A 16,747-nucleotide genomic window follows, 5' to 3' on the forward strand; every position below is an offset into this window, starting at 1 on the left:
TTAATCTGATTTTTTTTTTTTTTTTTGAGTCGGAGTCTCACTCTGTCGCCCAGACTGGAGTGCACTGGCCGCTCGCGGCCACCGCAGCCTCGACCCGCTGGGCTCCGGCGATCCTTCCGCCTCAGCCTTCCGAGTAGCCGGAATTACAGGCGCACGCTACCACGCCCGGCTGATTTTTTGATTTATTGTAGAGATGAGGTCTCGCTGCCCAGGTGGGTCTCGAACCCGCGGGCTCAGGCAATCCACCCACCTCAGCCTCCCAAAGGCGCGGGATTACAGGCTGAGCCCGGCTCTAATCTGATTTTTAAATTCATTAAAAACAGTTATTTGCTCATGTTTTTAGAGCTCTCACCATTTGAAGGTCTAAAACAATCAGAATAATAACAACAAAGTAGTTAACGTGATTTGAGGAATTAGATTTCAACTTTTGAGGATAGGGCAATGGTGGGGAAAATGATGAATTTAGTCAGTTAAAGATGAAAACTAACTTTCATATGATCATAAAATCATGAATATTATTATTATTAACATTTCACAAACTTTCTGAGTTAGAGTCTCACTCTGTCACCCAGGCTGGAGTACAGTGGCATACATGGTCACTGCTCACCGCAGTTTCAACCTGCTGGACTCCAGTGATCCTTCCACCTTAGCTTTCCAAGCAGCTGGAACTACAGGTGCACGCCACCACGCCTGGCTAATTTTTTGATTTACTCTAGAGATGAGGTCTCATTAAGTTGCCCAGGCTAGTCTCGAACCACCTCCCAAAGTGCTTAAATTCCACAAGCATTTAGGTGTACATCTCAGTGAAAATAAAAAGTCATCCAGTTCAAAACATTTTTATAAAGACTTTCCCTTACTTTTGGTAGCTTCATTAGATAAAATAGCCTTTTCTAGTTGGAAAACAGCATTCCTTTCATCTTCACTGCTAATAGGAATATGGTCTGGTTTCCTTGCAGTTTCATCTGTTTGAACAACCTTTAAATATATGGATATATTTTTATTAATGTTATATCTTACATCTATGTTTTGTTATCATTTATCTGTTTATCAAATAAATCACAAAGAGAAAATAGTCCCTCTATGTATTTTAATCAAATTATTAATCATTATGGTCCAATGTATTTATTTTACACCTTCCTTTAGTATTACTATATTTTTATGCATCTGTTACTTTATTATCTATCATCTCACCCTGACATGGAAACTCTATGAGAACAGGGATCTTGATGTATCTTGTTCATTGAAAGAACGCCAATATATCTGAAACAAACTTGTATATAGTGGGTGTTAAAAATACTCATTCAGTAACTTCTATGATCCAAGTCCGTAAAGATCTCTTTTAAAATTCTACACTAAAATAAAGTTGATATTAATGAACAGTTTGTGATACTGACAAATCTACTTTAAATTCAAATGGCATAGCCCTAAGTAGTGCAGAGTTGTTTAATGCCACAGAAATTGAAGAAAAATCCATAAAACTTATAATAAGGGCACCCTTTAAATATTTGATGGCTGACTAGAAGTTTTTTCCTAAAAAAAGTTTTCTTTTATTTAGAAAGTTTAGCATGATTAAGGCAGTACATACAAGTGATTTATCCTAATTAGATATTCCATGAGGGCACTAAATACTCTCAAACCAAGAAACTAGCTTCATCATCACTAAAGTACTATTTCTTATTTAAATAAAAATCACCTAAATCATGTTTTTACAGATTAAGCATTATTACAAGTACTTATAAAATATTGTGAAGTCAAAGAAGCAGAAAACTTTGTTCATCAGAATGTCTAGCTAATATTTCTGGCTAAGACATAATGAAACTAGAAGTACTAGACCTGAAGCTTCAGTGTAAGCCATTTTGAGTTGTGAAAAAGCCCACAATTCATGTTAAAACTGTAGCTAAATTGCTCAGAAAAATTTATTGCCCCCAAATTTGATACAGATAAAAGCAATGCAAGCCAGCAAACACACTGAAGCAGGTGCAATTAAGGCCATACAATTATTGAAACATGTCTCCCTATCTTCTGTCTAGGCATTTTGCCCAAAAGAAACAAGGGTTAGGAACCTTCTTTATTTGGAACTTTTGTTTATCCTTACTGCACTTGTATTCTTTATAGGCCACAAGTAATGAACAATTTATTCAGCAAACTCATCTACTCAAGAAAATCAACTGCCCTATGTAAGTCTTGTTTCTCCCTAAAATAAAAATGCACAATGGAAGATGGTATACACCACTTCTTTCTTGAATTCTGCAGGGAGGCAGTCATTACCTTTTCTAGTGTAAGCTAAAAGTTAAGGGGAAGAAAAGGTTTTTTGGTGGATAACTTTTAGAGTGTATCCAAGAAAGGCATATACTGAACATATATTAAAAAAAAGGAATGTTTTCAAACTTTTCTATTTATATTACCTAAATTTCATGTTCCATCTTTATTAATACTCCTTATCACTTTCTCTTTCCAATGTACTTGCCTGGCAAAATCCTTACCCTAGTTATATCCAAGTTTCTATCTATACTATAGTAAAATAGCACTAAGCAGTTAAGTAGCTAAATATGCCTGGAGAGAAGATAATAAGTAAATAATATTTTATCTAATAAGTAAAGATGATAATCTTTTGTTCAGCCACATTTAGCAGAATACATTAAGCAGATTAATATTAAGTGGATCCTCAGTATTGTCTTGCAATTTTACTATATCTTCTAATTAAGTGACTTTTCCACACATACAACAAAATAAAAAGTTATTTCACATCTTCTTTTCTCTGCTCTAACTTCCTTTATCTTCCTATCCTCTTCAGTCAGAGCTACTAAACTAGTTTATTTCAACTAACAAAAGAACGATCTTTTCTTCTCTCACATTCCAATGCCAATGCTTTAGAAATTATCTCAGGACTACAGCAAAATATATACAGAATCCAATCCTTTATCTTCACTTTCCTGTTACCTACTACATCATTCAAACAATTATCATCTCTTGCCTGTACTCATGCAATAACCTCCTAACAACTTTTCCTGTTCCCTCTCTCGTGTCACATACAATCATTCTTAACACAACAGTCAGAATCATTCTTTTAAATAGAAGTCAGATCATGTCCTTTCTCTGCTTAAAACTCTCCACTGGCTTCACAACAAACAGTAAAACACAAAGTACTTATCATAACTAACTGCCTCTCTAATGTCATTGTACCATTCTCCTCTTTGCATATTTTCTTCTAGAAACATCCTGGCCTTTTTAAAAGCCCCTCGGTCCTTTACACTTGTTCCTGTTGCCTGCACTGCATTTTCACAATTTCTTCATTGTCTTCAGGTTTCTATTCTAATGTTACCATAATCAGAGAGGTTTTCCCTTCCCATCCCATATAAAATGACACCAGCTCTGTCACTCTTCAGATTTTTCCCGTTTTATTTTTTCCTCATTAGCATTTACATTCACACTGCCATACTATATATTTATTGGCATTTTTGTTTATAGTCCATCTCTGCCCACTGGCGTATAACATCCACAAGGGTAAGAATTGTTCATTGTGGTATTCTGCAGTTTAGAATAGGGCTTGATACAAGTTTAAGTTCAAAAACTATTTGAACAAATAAATTTCTAAACATACCTTGTTGGAAGGTTTGAACTCCTGAATCTTTACTTCTGAAAGAATATTCAAGAGTGTATCCACTAATAAGTCCTGTTTTTTAAAAAAGTAATATTATCAACAAACATATTCTTCTATTTCTAAATTCTAAAGCTAAAAATATCCTACAAAAGGTCCTTAATCATATTAAAATATTTGAATAATTTATCATCTGAATATTTAGACACCCATTTGAAACATTTACTTTAATTCCATATAAATATCACCCATACAAGTTACTGAGTAGGAGAAGATAGGGTAAAAAAGTACCTCTTAGTCAACAAACTTGAAATCTTAGTTCTTTCTGCAATTTTTTTTTTTGAGACAGGGTCTGTCACCCAGGCTGGAGTATGGTAGTATGATCACAGCTCACTGCAGTCTCGAACTCTTGGGTTCAAGTGATCTTCCTGTTTCAGTCTACCAAGTAGCTGGGGTTACAAGCACGTGCCACTAAACCCGGCTAATTTTTTGATTTTTTGTAGAGACAGGGTCTCGCAATGTTGCCCAGGCAGGTATCAAGCTTATGTTCTCAAGCAATCCTCCTGCCTCAGTCTCCTTAAGTGCTGGCATTATAGGCATGAGCCACTGCACCAAGCCACTTTCTATAAACTTTAAAAAGGTAGTTTTAGCACTGGTTGTGAATATGAAACTGAATGCCTTAAGATCTGGGACTATCTTTTTCATTTCCTTAGCTTCAATGTTTTATAAAGTTCCTTAGTTCAATAAAATTAGTAAATAAGAAGCAGGAAATTGCTTAAATGTTTCAAGATGAACTTATATCAATTTAAGGTTACCGGATCTACAGTCATGATGAAGATGCTGCTTAGGAAAAACTGACACACTGCTTTTGAGGTCAACTATCATTCTTATCACAAAACTATCACTCTTTTTCACAAAAGGATTAAACTGAATACCACTATTTTTACCAAATATTTATGGTGCATTTTATTTGAATTAACTTCAAAAAAGATGAATCTACAAGTATTTTAATCTGGATCCAAAGTAGCCAGTGTTGATTATAACCTGGTTCATATTCTCCATTTAGCGTACCTAAAAGTATACCTATTTATTTAACTCTAATATGCATTTGTAAATAAAGATTCACTAATGCAGATCTGCTTCTCAAGTAACTTCTCAAGTAAAACTATCAGACTCTTTAAATGTTAGTCAATAAAAATGACTTTAAGAGAATGAGTATAATGATAAGGGTATGAAATGTCAACACAGGGGAGCATTTTCACATTTCCTGAAAAGCATATAGGTTAGTATCTCAAAATAAGTCAAACATATGTTAAACAGAGAAAGCCTCTAATGAATATTTTTAGAAGACCATGAAATAATTCACTTTGGCTTTTCAGAATAATTATAATAGCTGAAGCTGATAAACAAGCTGTAAATATTTAAAAATAAAGTATGACTGCTTTTTACAAATATTGCTGTTTTACTGCTTAAATTCAGAAAGAAAAATGTGGCTTTTCTTCTGCTTAGCAGAAGAATGAGCTTTTAGTTTCTGCTATGTTAGAATGGGCAACAATACAATAAAAGTGCATATCAAAAATAATGCTTACATAATTCTATTGTTATGCAATTAGTTGCTTAGTCATCCAATTCTAACCTGGCTTTGTATTGCTTGCTAGAGCATAAAGAATACCTTACCTCTTCTGTAAATGGAATGCAATATACTGTTGCATATAGTTTTGCAGCATTCTGAAGGAAACTGAGGTGTCTTTTGAAATAAAGAAAAAAAAGCAAAGTTTGAATGACCAGTTTTAAAGATAATGTCATTTGAAGAAAAATAAGCACAGAATTCTTATAACAGGATTAAAAAAAAAAAATGAGACAACAAAATTCTGATCTAGAGCAGAACATGGCAGAAGCTATAAAAGAGAAAGCATCAAATGTTATCCTCAAAAACACTAATATTCAAGCAGTGATCATGACTACTTTGGAGAAGGGGGTGGTCAGAGTAGAAAAATCAGACCAGTGAACAAAAGTTCATTTTAATTCATAAGAAAATATTGTACATTTGGCCCCAAAGAGTGTATATCAAATTCAAACTAAGCAAATGAGTTTGTTCAAAAACAAAGAATGGATGTCTTATAGGAGAAGTTCAGAGTAAGGTGACTGAAAGCCTAGACAAACACCTGATGAGAAAATTAAGGATAAAGTTACTTGTTAAGAGAAAGAATAGTGAAGGCAAGTCAAGGGTTTAAATAAAATATATACATATGAGTATGAGGTATTCAACCAGAGATCAACTCCTCTGAAAATTAATTTGAGGTTGTTCAGAGATTATTATTCAGTAACAATCATTTTTTCCTCCATGTAGTTAAAGATTCCTATATATGAATTTAGTTCATTTAAAAACATTTATTGTCATTTTACTTTTTTACGGTTAAAGTCAAACAGTGATTTTGGTCTCACTTTAAATATTATAAATAATAATGTTATTTACCATGTAAATATATGGACTTACATTTGTGTGGGAAGAAGGGTTGTGGTTGGCTTTCTTGGCCAGAATGACACGTTAACTCTTAGATTAACAGGGATGAAATAATTTAACATTAAAGAGCCTATGGTTTTCACTCTGCAGCATATAGAAATGTATAATGATGGGTACATATAAATACTTACAAAGGTTCACTTAAATCAAATTTTATTGGAGAGGGTGGCCTCTTTGGTGATTGCCAAAACAAACCTAACAAAAAGATATAAATATTATTTTCAATGCATGTAGCCAGTAATAAATCATATTAAAATTTCTCTGGCACTTAATTATACTTACTGCCATCTTTTAATCGTATATCCAGAGGGAAACAATGAAGAAGCTGGAGCGCCTAAAGAGAAAAAAAAATTAGAGAAACCCACACTGCTTAATATTATCTGTGCTGAAAAAAAATTTTAATTAAAAAATTGTATGTGTAGTTAATGCATGCACATGCTTAAAAAACCAAAATGCATTAAAAGATACACAGTGAAGTCACCCAGTCATCCCTGTATTCCAGTTGTCCATTCTCCCTTCCACCACTACTCCCATGTCTAAAAAATCTTGTATTACCATTTTTAAATCAATACTTATAGCTTTTTTGAGGGTAATTACAGCAAATAAATATAGGCTACTTCACTCAATTTTATACAAATGACATATTTTCCATATCATTTTGCTCTTTTCAAAGAGTTAATCCTTAAAATAAATAATGAAAACAGTAAAAATACACAGTATTTTAAAAGAATATGATGTTTGAGACTTGCTTCAAAATCATCTGAGGGACAGTGAAAATGGGTAGAGATTAGATGAAACAAGATTATCTTTGAGTTGCTAACTGTTAAACCTGGATGCATGTAAATAATGATTACATTATTTCTTCTAAATATCTATGGCTGAAACTTTTCTATTATAAAAAAAACTTGCCATTATTTAAAAAAGGCACAGAAGATAAGAACTAAACAGATCTTTAGATCTCATGGCAAGAACAATTTGAATAGTAAGATGCAAATAAGTCTAATTTACTGGGTGAGGAAGTGGGGACAGTGAGTAGTAGTATGGACCATTTTTCCCAGAAGTAGAGCCATGATGAAAGTGAAGACACAGCATAAGTGTAATCAAAAGACTTTTAAGCAGGGTGTAGTGGTATGCAACTGTAGTGCCAGTTATTTAGAAGACTGAGGTGGGAGGATCACTTGAGCCCAAGAGGAGTTTGAGGCCAGCCTGGGCAACACTGGGAATGCCCGTATTTAAAAAAAAAATTTTTTTTAAAGATTAACTTCTTTTATATTCTGATAGGAAAGAACCTAAAGAGAGGCAAAAACTAAAAAGAATGCAAGACATGTCCTAGTAACTGCTAGACCTGGAGGTAAGAATAATAACTAATCTTTAGTAATTACCTATGTGTCAGGTTCTGTTTAAAATGCTTTACAAGTCTTCATTTAATGTCTTTGATCCTCATCACTACCTTATGTAACCAACTTATTATCTCCACTTTACAGATAAGGAAACTGACATAAAATGTGATTATCAGATGTAAGTAGAAAAATGCAAAATTTCAGCAAAATGTCTATCTCAATTTTCTCAGTTTCCTCTTCTGAGAATGCTTCTATTATGAACAAATTTTTTTAGGCTAAAGATGAAAGGTATTCCTTATCATTCAGAGGAAAATCTTACCCAGTTTTTGTCTGTTACCCAGACCGGAATGCAGTGACACAATCACGGCTCACCACATCCTCAATTTCCTGGGCTCAGATGATCTTTCTACCTCAGTCTCCCAAGTAGCTGGGAATACAGACACATGACACCATGTCCAGCTAATTTTTATTCTTTTGTAGAGACAAGGGCTTGCCAAGTTGCCCAGTCTGGTCTCAAACTCCTGGGCTCAAGTGATCCTCCTGCCTCGACCTCCAAACATGCAGAGATTACAGATGTGAGTCACTGTGACCAGCCTTAAATGTATTATTTAATCAATAACATTAAAAGAGAAAATGAGTTGTACGTCTAGCATGTTTTCTCACTTAACTTACAACTTATTTTTAAAAGGCTTGCTGAGAGAGTACATATTCCACGTCAATGAAATTAATTTGTTAATGACTAAATGAGCCACGGTTAGATTTCTAATGTCTCACAATGCATACTTACCTTATGGTTAAAATATTTTTCAAACTTTAATCTTGCTAATTCTACACACTGGGACCAATTTCTAGGTCTTCTGCTAAGTAACTTAATAGCTTGAAAACAGCCTTCTAAACTGTGTCCACTTTGTATCTTCTAGAATGAGAGAGGAAAAAAACAAAAAACAAATACACTTCCGATTAAAAACACACATACTCCCACCAAAAGCATTAGCCAAAGTCTGAAGTGTCAGTTCGTGTGCTTTATGCTTTTATTTTTTTCACTTTAAGTTCCTTGCCTTTTCTTTCTCTTCTTCCTCTTTCCTTTTTTTTTTTTGAGGAGAGAATGAGAGGAGAGACAGCACATGAAATTTTAATTCTGATTTCTTATTTCATAAGTTAGTCTCATATTTTGCTAGCTGTTAGTATTATACATGTATCTACTATGTGAAGTGTTATGAATAATATTTGATAGTAAAAATTGGCCTTTTTGGTATAGAATTAAAGGGAAGAAAACATCTTTGAAGTTACCCTCATTATAAGTCTGAGAGATTACTCTTCCTCATGAAATTTTCACTAGAATTGACCTTAGTTTTGTTTTGATTTTTTTTCAGAAGAGCTCACCAAGTCCTTTATTATTTGTAATACTTTTATCATTATTACCACGTCCTTCTTAGGTTGAGCCATATGAACTGCTGTTTTGTGGGTCAACATGGTCAAATATTGACAATTCCATATAACTAGCCAAACTAAAAAAAGAAGAACCTGTGATATTTCTGATGCATCATTTTACTTTTATGTATAATAATAACATTCTACTATCTCTTTATGGAGGTAAAATATATCACTTTTATGCAACTTGAAAATATGATACACTGACACGAAATGTTAAGTTTGTATTAAAATGTATTGACTTTTACCTGTAAAACTTCTTCTGCTGATGAATAGGTTTGCCAAAATTTATTAAACAATGAAGGTTTGTGAGAAAAGGAACTTTCAAACTGTAAGACAGATGAGGGGAAAAAAGTTACCAAAAGAAGTCTGATTAAATTTGAAAATATCTTCTTTCTCATTTCACAGAAAACAAATTTCTTAAAAAGGAACTTTTACCTTATCTCTTGCCCACTGTATAGTATGTTCAATAGCAGCTGGAAAGGATTTCAGAGTACAAAACGGTATTTCCTCTTCTGGGGGATCTCGCTAATTTATAAAATATAAAAACAGATACTTAAGAAAAGCAATGACCAATTTTTATTAAATTTATTTTTGATCTTTAAGACCATTAAAAAATAAAATAAAATCCAACCATATATTTTTATATCTTCTCTCTCCTAGACAATAAAAAGAAAAGTTAAATTCTTCTGATACTTAAATCTATTTGTTAATAGCAATATAATGACAAACATGAATCCTATTATATGTGCTCATTTGGTACACCATGTATTCAGGACAGACCACCATGTATAAATCATTTTTTCCTCCAAGAATCAAAGTGATATTTAAAATTTTATAACACTTTCTACTTTGAAAAGTAATTCAAGAAACCCCCAATACAGTGTAGCATACCATGATTTTTCTACGGAGAAAAAAATTTGAGGGTGGAGATAATATGTCGTTGATGCGTGGTATAGTTAATTGCAGAAAGCATATGTTAAATAAATGGCAAATGCCTTGTTTCATATTAATACAGTACCACCAAGTAAGTATATATTCTAATGTACATTTAGCCTTGGCTTAGAGATTTACCCAATCTAAAATGATTCACTTTGTCTATTTTATTTATAAATTTATATACTTTAGTTTATTAACCTATGAAACACCACTAATGTTTTAGAAATCAAAGAGGAAAGCTAGGAGAATATTAAAAATTCTAGTTTTTATGAGTCGGAAGTAAGAAGACACAATGTTTAGGGAAGATGCAGAAGAATAAAAAAAGAAAGAAAAAAATTTTAGAATTTTACGACATTCCCTACTTTGAAGATATTCCAATATGACACCCAACATAGTCATGATTTTCCCTATCTAATCTTCAAATTAAACTTGTCAATATAATCTATTTTAATACTATCATTATATATCAACTTGTTTTGTGAAAATACATAAAAAACTTTATAAAAATTTAACTAAACTAAACATCGGTTGAATACAGAAACACTTATCTTGTAAAATATTATTCTTTCTTTTTTTAAAATTTGAGTTGGAGTCTCACTCCATCACCCAGGCTGCAGTGCGGTGGCACACTCACAGTCACTCCGGCGTTGACCTGCTGGGCTCAGGCAATCCTTCCACCTCAGCTTTCCAAGTAGCTGGAACTACAGGCGTGTATTACCATATCTGGCTAATTTTTTTTTTTTTTTATTGTAGAGATGAAGTGTTGCCAAGTTGCCCAGGCTGTTCTCGAACCTATGGGCTCAGGCAATCCTCTCACCTCGGGCTCCCAAAGTGCTGGGATTATAGGCTTGAGCCACCACACCCGGTCTATTCTTTCAATTTTTTAACCTAGATGGATCTTTTTAAAATTTTAAAGCCTACAATTATCTTCTAGACCAGTGGTTTCAACTTTGGAAGTATTTTAAAATTACTATGGGTGTTTTAAAGTTATACCTATATAAAATATGTGCAAATAGATAGTTTGATCCCACCTATGGAGAATCTGATTCTCTGTTAAGATTTTGAGTGGGTTACCTGTGTTTATACTTTTATCAAGTTTCACGGGCTTTTCTGTGTTAGCTAATGTCTACCATAATAAAATCAGAAGAGCAACAAATGAATATAATTTTACATTTGTTGATAATTCTATTCTCAATCTAATAGTTCAATTGTTCTTATCTAGCAGCCTTAAATTCAAAGAATGTTAGAAATAAATAGCAAACACAAGAATAATACTCCTGTAGACTAAGCACAAAATTCTGATAATTAAAAAAAAGTTCAATTATGATTTCAAAAATGTACATGCATATACATATGTATAGACATTATTAGAAGAACATAATCAGAAGGATTAGGAAATCTGAAATTGTTGATTGATGAAGACAAAAAAATTATGAGATATAAAGACAGACATTTACTTCAAATATTCACTCACTTACATGGCTATTATAAGATTCAGTCAAATGAGGTACAATAACTTCAGTGTGTCCCTTAGTGCCCATTGTTCCAGAATCTAACAGAGGCCTCAGATTTGCCAAGCAACGGCTATTTGAAAAGATAAAGGGTGAAAAAACATAAAAGTGAGCAATGACAACATAAGCAAAAAACATCCTACCACTCCTATTGACCATTTCATGTACTGATCACTTCTTGAATGCAGTATTTTAGAAAACAGATAAATTATCATAAAATAACACTGATCATATCCGTTCCTCATCCTCACCACACATACAAAATTTGTTACTCAATCCAGTAATTTCTGTCTCTGTTACTACCAGTACCACCAAATCTTGGGCTTTGATAATTTTTATCTCTAGATCAACTCCTTAACAATCTTGCTCTTTCTTCTCTTGTTTTGTATTTCTCTGTTATTTCTGGCAAGTTCTACCCTACTATCTCTTTTCAATGTTTTCTCTATCCCAATACTGTTAACCATTTTTTCTTAATACTTCCAATACCTACATTCTGCAAAGTTTTCTTTACTCTCCCTCTTCTGCCCAAGATTATGAAATTTTCACTGTATTTCACTGAAAAGTTTTTCTCTGCTAATATATCTGCTCTAGTATTCTAACATTAAGGAGTCATATAAAGATGTAAGAAAGATTATGTAGGGTATATACATTTATAGTCATTCATTTGCCTACTTATTTAACAAATATTTATTAAATGATGTGTTGCACATTGAGGATAAAGTGATGAAAAATAGTCTGTAAATGAATGATTTAGTGAGAAGACAAACATTAAGTAAATATACATATCAATAAAAACACATTCAATGGGCTGGCGTGGTGGCTTACGCCTGTAATCCCAGCACTTTGGGAGGTGAAGACGAGAGGATCGCCTGAACACAGGGTTCCGAGACCAGTTAGAAAAACTTGATGAGACCTCATCTCTACAATAAATTTTTAAAAAATAGCTGGGCATGGTGGCACATGCCTATAGTCCCAGCTACTTGGAAGCCTGAGGCAGCAGGATCACCTGAGCCCAGCAGGTCTAGGCTGCGATGGCCATGAGTGTGCCACTGCACTCCAGCCTGGGCGACAGAGTGAGAATCTAACTCAAAACAATATGATGACATGAAGGAAAAAGCACAAAGTGCTGTGAAAGATTATCATAGGAGAATCTAATTTAAAATTCAGGGGTTAAAGTCTTGTGAAGAATTAAAATTGAAAGTATGAAGGGAGAAAAACTAAACTAGGTGAAGCATAGTTAGGAAGATTTGAGGTCAAGAGTTTTAGAGCAAGAAAAATAGAACATCCTAAGGCTAAAGAATAGTATGTGCAAGTCTTTGAGGTAAAAAAGTATGGAAGGCCTTGTAAGAATTAAAAGACACATGTAGCTAGAATAGGGAAAGCCAGGGAGGATGACTGAGTGGTGAACAGGTGGCAGATACTCCATGAAAAACATTTTGGTTATGTTACAGATTTTGAATTTTATTCTAAGTATAATGGGAAATCATTAAAGGGTTTGGATTTGAGGAATATTACAACAGGAACATGAAAAATTTTAAAAATTTCAGTAACTTTTCAATAAGTAGGTGTGAAAAACAGGAGTGAAAAAAGAAAGATAATTCTTTTTTTTAACTTTTAATTTTTTATTTTAAAGATGTGGGATACAATTCAGGGTTAGGCATACAAATGTTCATTATGCAGGTAACCTTGTTGATGAGGTGTGCTCCCCATTCCCCAGAAGATAATTCTTTATGAACCTCAATTTCAAGTACATACCTGTCTACGTATCTCCTGGCTTCCACATTATCTAATGCTGTAATAATTATATCCTGTTTAGTAAAGAACTCATCATTATAAATGGTCTCAGTGGCTGGACATACTTTGTTTAGATGTGCATCTATCTTTATTTGAGGATTTATTTTCAGAGTAGCCTCAGCAGCAGTATAGCTTTTAGGTTTCTAGACAAGTAACAAAAAAAGAAGGAATAAATGTTAAACAAACAAACAAACAAACAAAAGGGCTATCATTGAGCCTATACATTCTTATCACACTGGAATATGTATACAAGAGTAATGAGATCAGTTTTCATTTTTGATGTGTGGAAATTACATTCATTGTAGTCATACTACCTTTAATAATGCACATTAGTACAAATAATTTACAAATCATTAACAAGAATTTAAGCAACCTCTCTCATAGCTAAGTGCTTTAGAGTTCTTAAAATAATAGTTAAAAGTTCAATTACAAGTACATTTTTCCCCTAGTAATGATGTTTGACTTGGTAAGTGCCCACAAAAAAAGTGAGAATACATTAGTAAAATACTGGAAATTCAGACTCTGCAGACAATAAGCCCTCAGAGGTATGAAAGTTTAACATGTCGTTTGCTACTAAAATCTTTTTAAATTGCTATTTATGGATGGAAATGTTTTCTTTTCTTTCTTTTTTTTTTTTTTTGGAGTTGGAGTCTCACTCTGTTGCCCAGACTGGAGTGCAGTGGCACCTCCCGGCCACCACAGTCTCTATCTGCTGGGCTCCAGCGAACCTTCCGCCTCAGCCTTCCAAGTAGCTGGAACTACAGGCGCGCGCTACCACACCCGGCTAATTTTTGGTTTATTGTAGAGATGAGGTCTCACCAAGTTGCCCAGGAGGGTCTCGAACCCATGGGCTCAGGCAATCCACTCACCTCAGCCTCCCAAGGCGCAGGATTATAGGCTGAGCCACCGAGCCCAGCTATAACGATATATTTTAATAAAAGTTGCATGAACACGGTATACCTCTCTCCAAATAGTGTCATACTGTACTGACCTATTTTCAGATAACAGTTGACTGTGAGTTACTGAAACTAGGGAAAGCAAAACTGGGTAAGAATGAAATATATTCTAAATATATTTCATTATTTTATTAAAGATTTAGTGACTGAAGTCATTTCAGGTGTTGTCAAAGTTCATTTGTATTTGTTTTGACAGTAAATATCTCTAGACTATTCTGTTTAAATTCATGCATTTAGTTTTAAAGGTATTTCTGTCTCTTCTCACATTGGTAGGTTGACATTTTCAATTCTCAATGTTCTAAGTATAAAAACAGATCAAAACTTTATTATAACTCAGTAAAATAAGAATGAAAAGACTTTTATAGTTCTTCTGTAAGTAAAATGCACAAGATAACCACATAAATTTTGTGACATATTTTAGTCCAGGAGAGATCCTGTTATGTTGTCCATTACATTTAGATAAGCAAAGCAATTAGGGTAACTATGCCACCTGCTTTAGTTACTTTCTGTTCGTAACATTCCTAAGCTTAGTTTGCTAAGAAGACTGTCAATGAGTTGTTGAGCAATAAAGGGAAAAAACATTCCTAAAGTAAAAACAAATCTGCTTGACTAAAATTGCTTCTTTTCCTGACTTAAATATCTTGATATCTACAAAAAAGAGAAGACAGAGAATAGGCATTACTTTAAAATAAACAGAAAAGTTAAATAGTTAAACAAAATCAGAAGAGCACAAACATTCTAAATGTTGATTTGTAACAAAGAACAACAACAAAGTGCCAAATTTGCAAACTGCCAAAACGTAAAATTAGAAAATCCTTTATCTTTTCTAAAGTTAAATATGTAAACATACCTTGGTGATTACAAAATGAAAAAAATATTGCCCATGTTTCATAACTCAGATTTTAATATCCAAATGCAATGCAAATATCAATATTTTACATTAAAAAAAATTTTAAGTTTTCCCTTTTGTCATTCCCATTATTTGATAACTTGAGAGATGCAAATAGAGAACACATTGTTTGTTCAATCGCTATTTTCTATTTATAAAAAGGAAACTCTTCCTTTTTGTATAAAACAATGGATGACTGAAAATTTGAAAGAGAATAACAACATACCTGTATATGATGGGGACGAAATAGGAATTGTCTATTTAAGTTGGATTTTTCTATCAAATCAGGATCTGTAATTGTAATCTAGTATCAAGAAGAAAAAATGGCTGAAATTACATAACAAATCAATTTTAATCTATTTTGTTTTTCTCAGTATGACTACAAAAATCCCCACATGCTATTCTAAGTTATTTTGACTGGTAAAGATTATAATAATATAAATATTCTAAAAATGGTTATCAATATTACTCTTTTATACTTATATTTAATTGCAATTAATGCTTAGCATAGCAGCACATAAAAAAGAGTTGAACTGCCAAACTTGGTGGCTTAGCCTGTAATCCCAGCACTTTGGCAGGCCAAGGTAAGTGGACTGCCTTGAGCCTGCAGGTTCGAGACCAGCCTGGGCAACTTGGCAAGATCTTGTCTCTACAAAAAAATAAAAAATTAGCCAGCATGGTAGCGCGTGACTGTAGTTCCAGGGCTGAGGTGGAAGGATTGCCGGAGCCTGGAGCCCAGCAGGTTGTGAGTGCCACTGCCCTTTAGCCTGGGTGATGGAGTGAGACTCCAACTCAAAACAAAAACAAAAACAAAAACAAAACTTCAGGAAAAAATAGTTGAACCAATGCAATTCCAGTTCAAAACTTTTTGCTTATGTATAACAAAATAGAGACTAAAAACAGCACGATCACCTTTTTGGACTATGTAACCTATTACCCAGAGTAGCCAGCTCTTCTTTCTAACCTTATTTATTCTTCATCTCAATTAATTTGAGAAGAATGCTTGCATGCTTCATTCTGAAAGAAACTCTGGTTAAAGCAGAGGCTACAAACTACTGAACAGGTTGTTTGCTTTTGTAAATAAAATTTTGCTGATATACCATCATGCTGTTTAAGAATTATCTATTGCTGTTTTCATGTGCATATTTGTGACAAAGATCTATTATCTGTAAGCCTAAAATATTTGCAATGTGATCATTTAAGAAAAAGTCTGCAAACTCTCATTCTAAAGGATGACAGAAGTAAACAGATCCAAGATAATCTAAAGAGTATTCAAAATGCGTTTGCCACTTAACCTAGCATTTTAAAAGATTTGCCTAGGCACAGTATTTTTCAGATTGCATTTCAAATTCATTTTCTTTTAGGTGGCATTTCTCATGTCTTCAACATTTCTGAGTATTTAAGTTAGAGGAAGTTATTTAATAGGAAGTAAAAAAAAAAAGCCAAACAGAAAATATCTTGGAACAAAAAAGCTTCAACTCATAATTATTGTGTGGACTGATATAGGCTTTTTCCTTCTACTTCCTCCAATTGTACTTTTCATTTCCCTGTATTTTTGAATGGATCATGTTTTCTTGATTTCTACTCATCCTCCTCCTAAACTAGTTTGGAAGCTAAATGCCTATTTTTATGTGAAAATGCTCAAAATTTTAACATGTTCATGGTTAACTTAAGATCTAAAATTAATTAAAACCTCTATCTTCCTCCTAATAATTTGAGAATATCTGAACTATTTAAGGTTTCCAGGACATCAACGAATAAATAT

The 16,747-nt window shown here is 33.3% G+C and overlaps 1 protein-coding gene across 1 annotated transcript in view; it reads right to left on the bottom strand.

The window, feature by feature from the left end:
* The window catches only part of UBA6 (ubiquitin like modifier activating enzyme 6), an 80,979-nt gene that overhangs the window by 9,281 nt on the left and 54,951 nt on the right, over positions 1 to 16,747 (bottom strand). Inside the window, exons 17-27 of the mRNA XM_008071146.2 lie at positions 15,209 to 15,286; positions 13,099 to 13,280; positions 11,311 to 11,416; positions 9,332 to 9,421; positions 9,142 to 9,222; positions 8,250 to 8,378; positions 6,405 to 6,456; positions 6,254 to 6,317; positions 5,276 to 5,345; positions 3,602 to 3,673; positions 858 to 975 (exon numbers count right to left, since the gene is read on the bottom strand). Of these exons, the coding sequence (XP_008069337.1) occupies positions 858 to 975; positions 3,602 to 3,673; positions 5,276 to 5,345; positions 6,254 to 6,317; positions 6,405 to 6,456; positions 8,250 to 8,378; positions 9,142 to 9,222; positions 9,332 to 9,421; positions 11,311 to 11,416; positions 13,099 to 13,280; positions 15,209 to 15,286 (1,042 nt within the window). The remainder of the gene's footprint in view (positions 1 to 857; positions 976 to 3,601; positions 3,674 to 5,275; positions 5,346 to 6,253; positions 6,318 to 6,404; positions 6,457 to 8,249; positions 8,379 to 9,141; positions 9,223 to 9,331; positions 9,422 to 11,310; positions 11,417 to 13,098; positions 13,281 to 15,208; positions 15,287 to 16,747) is intronic.

The sequence above is a fragment of the Carlito syrichta genome, unplaced genomic scaffold, assembly GCF_000164805.1.
Source record: "Carlito syrichta isolate Samal-C Ts95f unplaced genomic scaffold, Tarsius_syrichta-2.0.1 Scaffold314127, whole genome shotgun sequence".
NCBI lineage: Eukaryota > Metazoa > Chordata > Mammalia > Primates > Tarsiidae > Carlito > Carlito syrichta.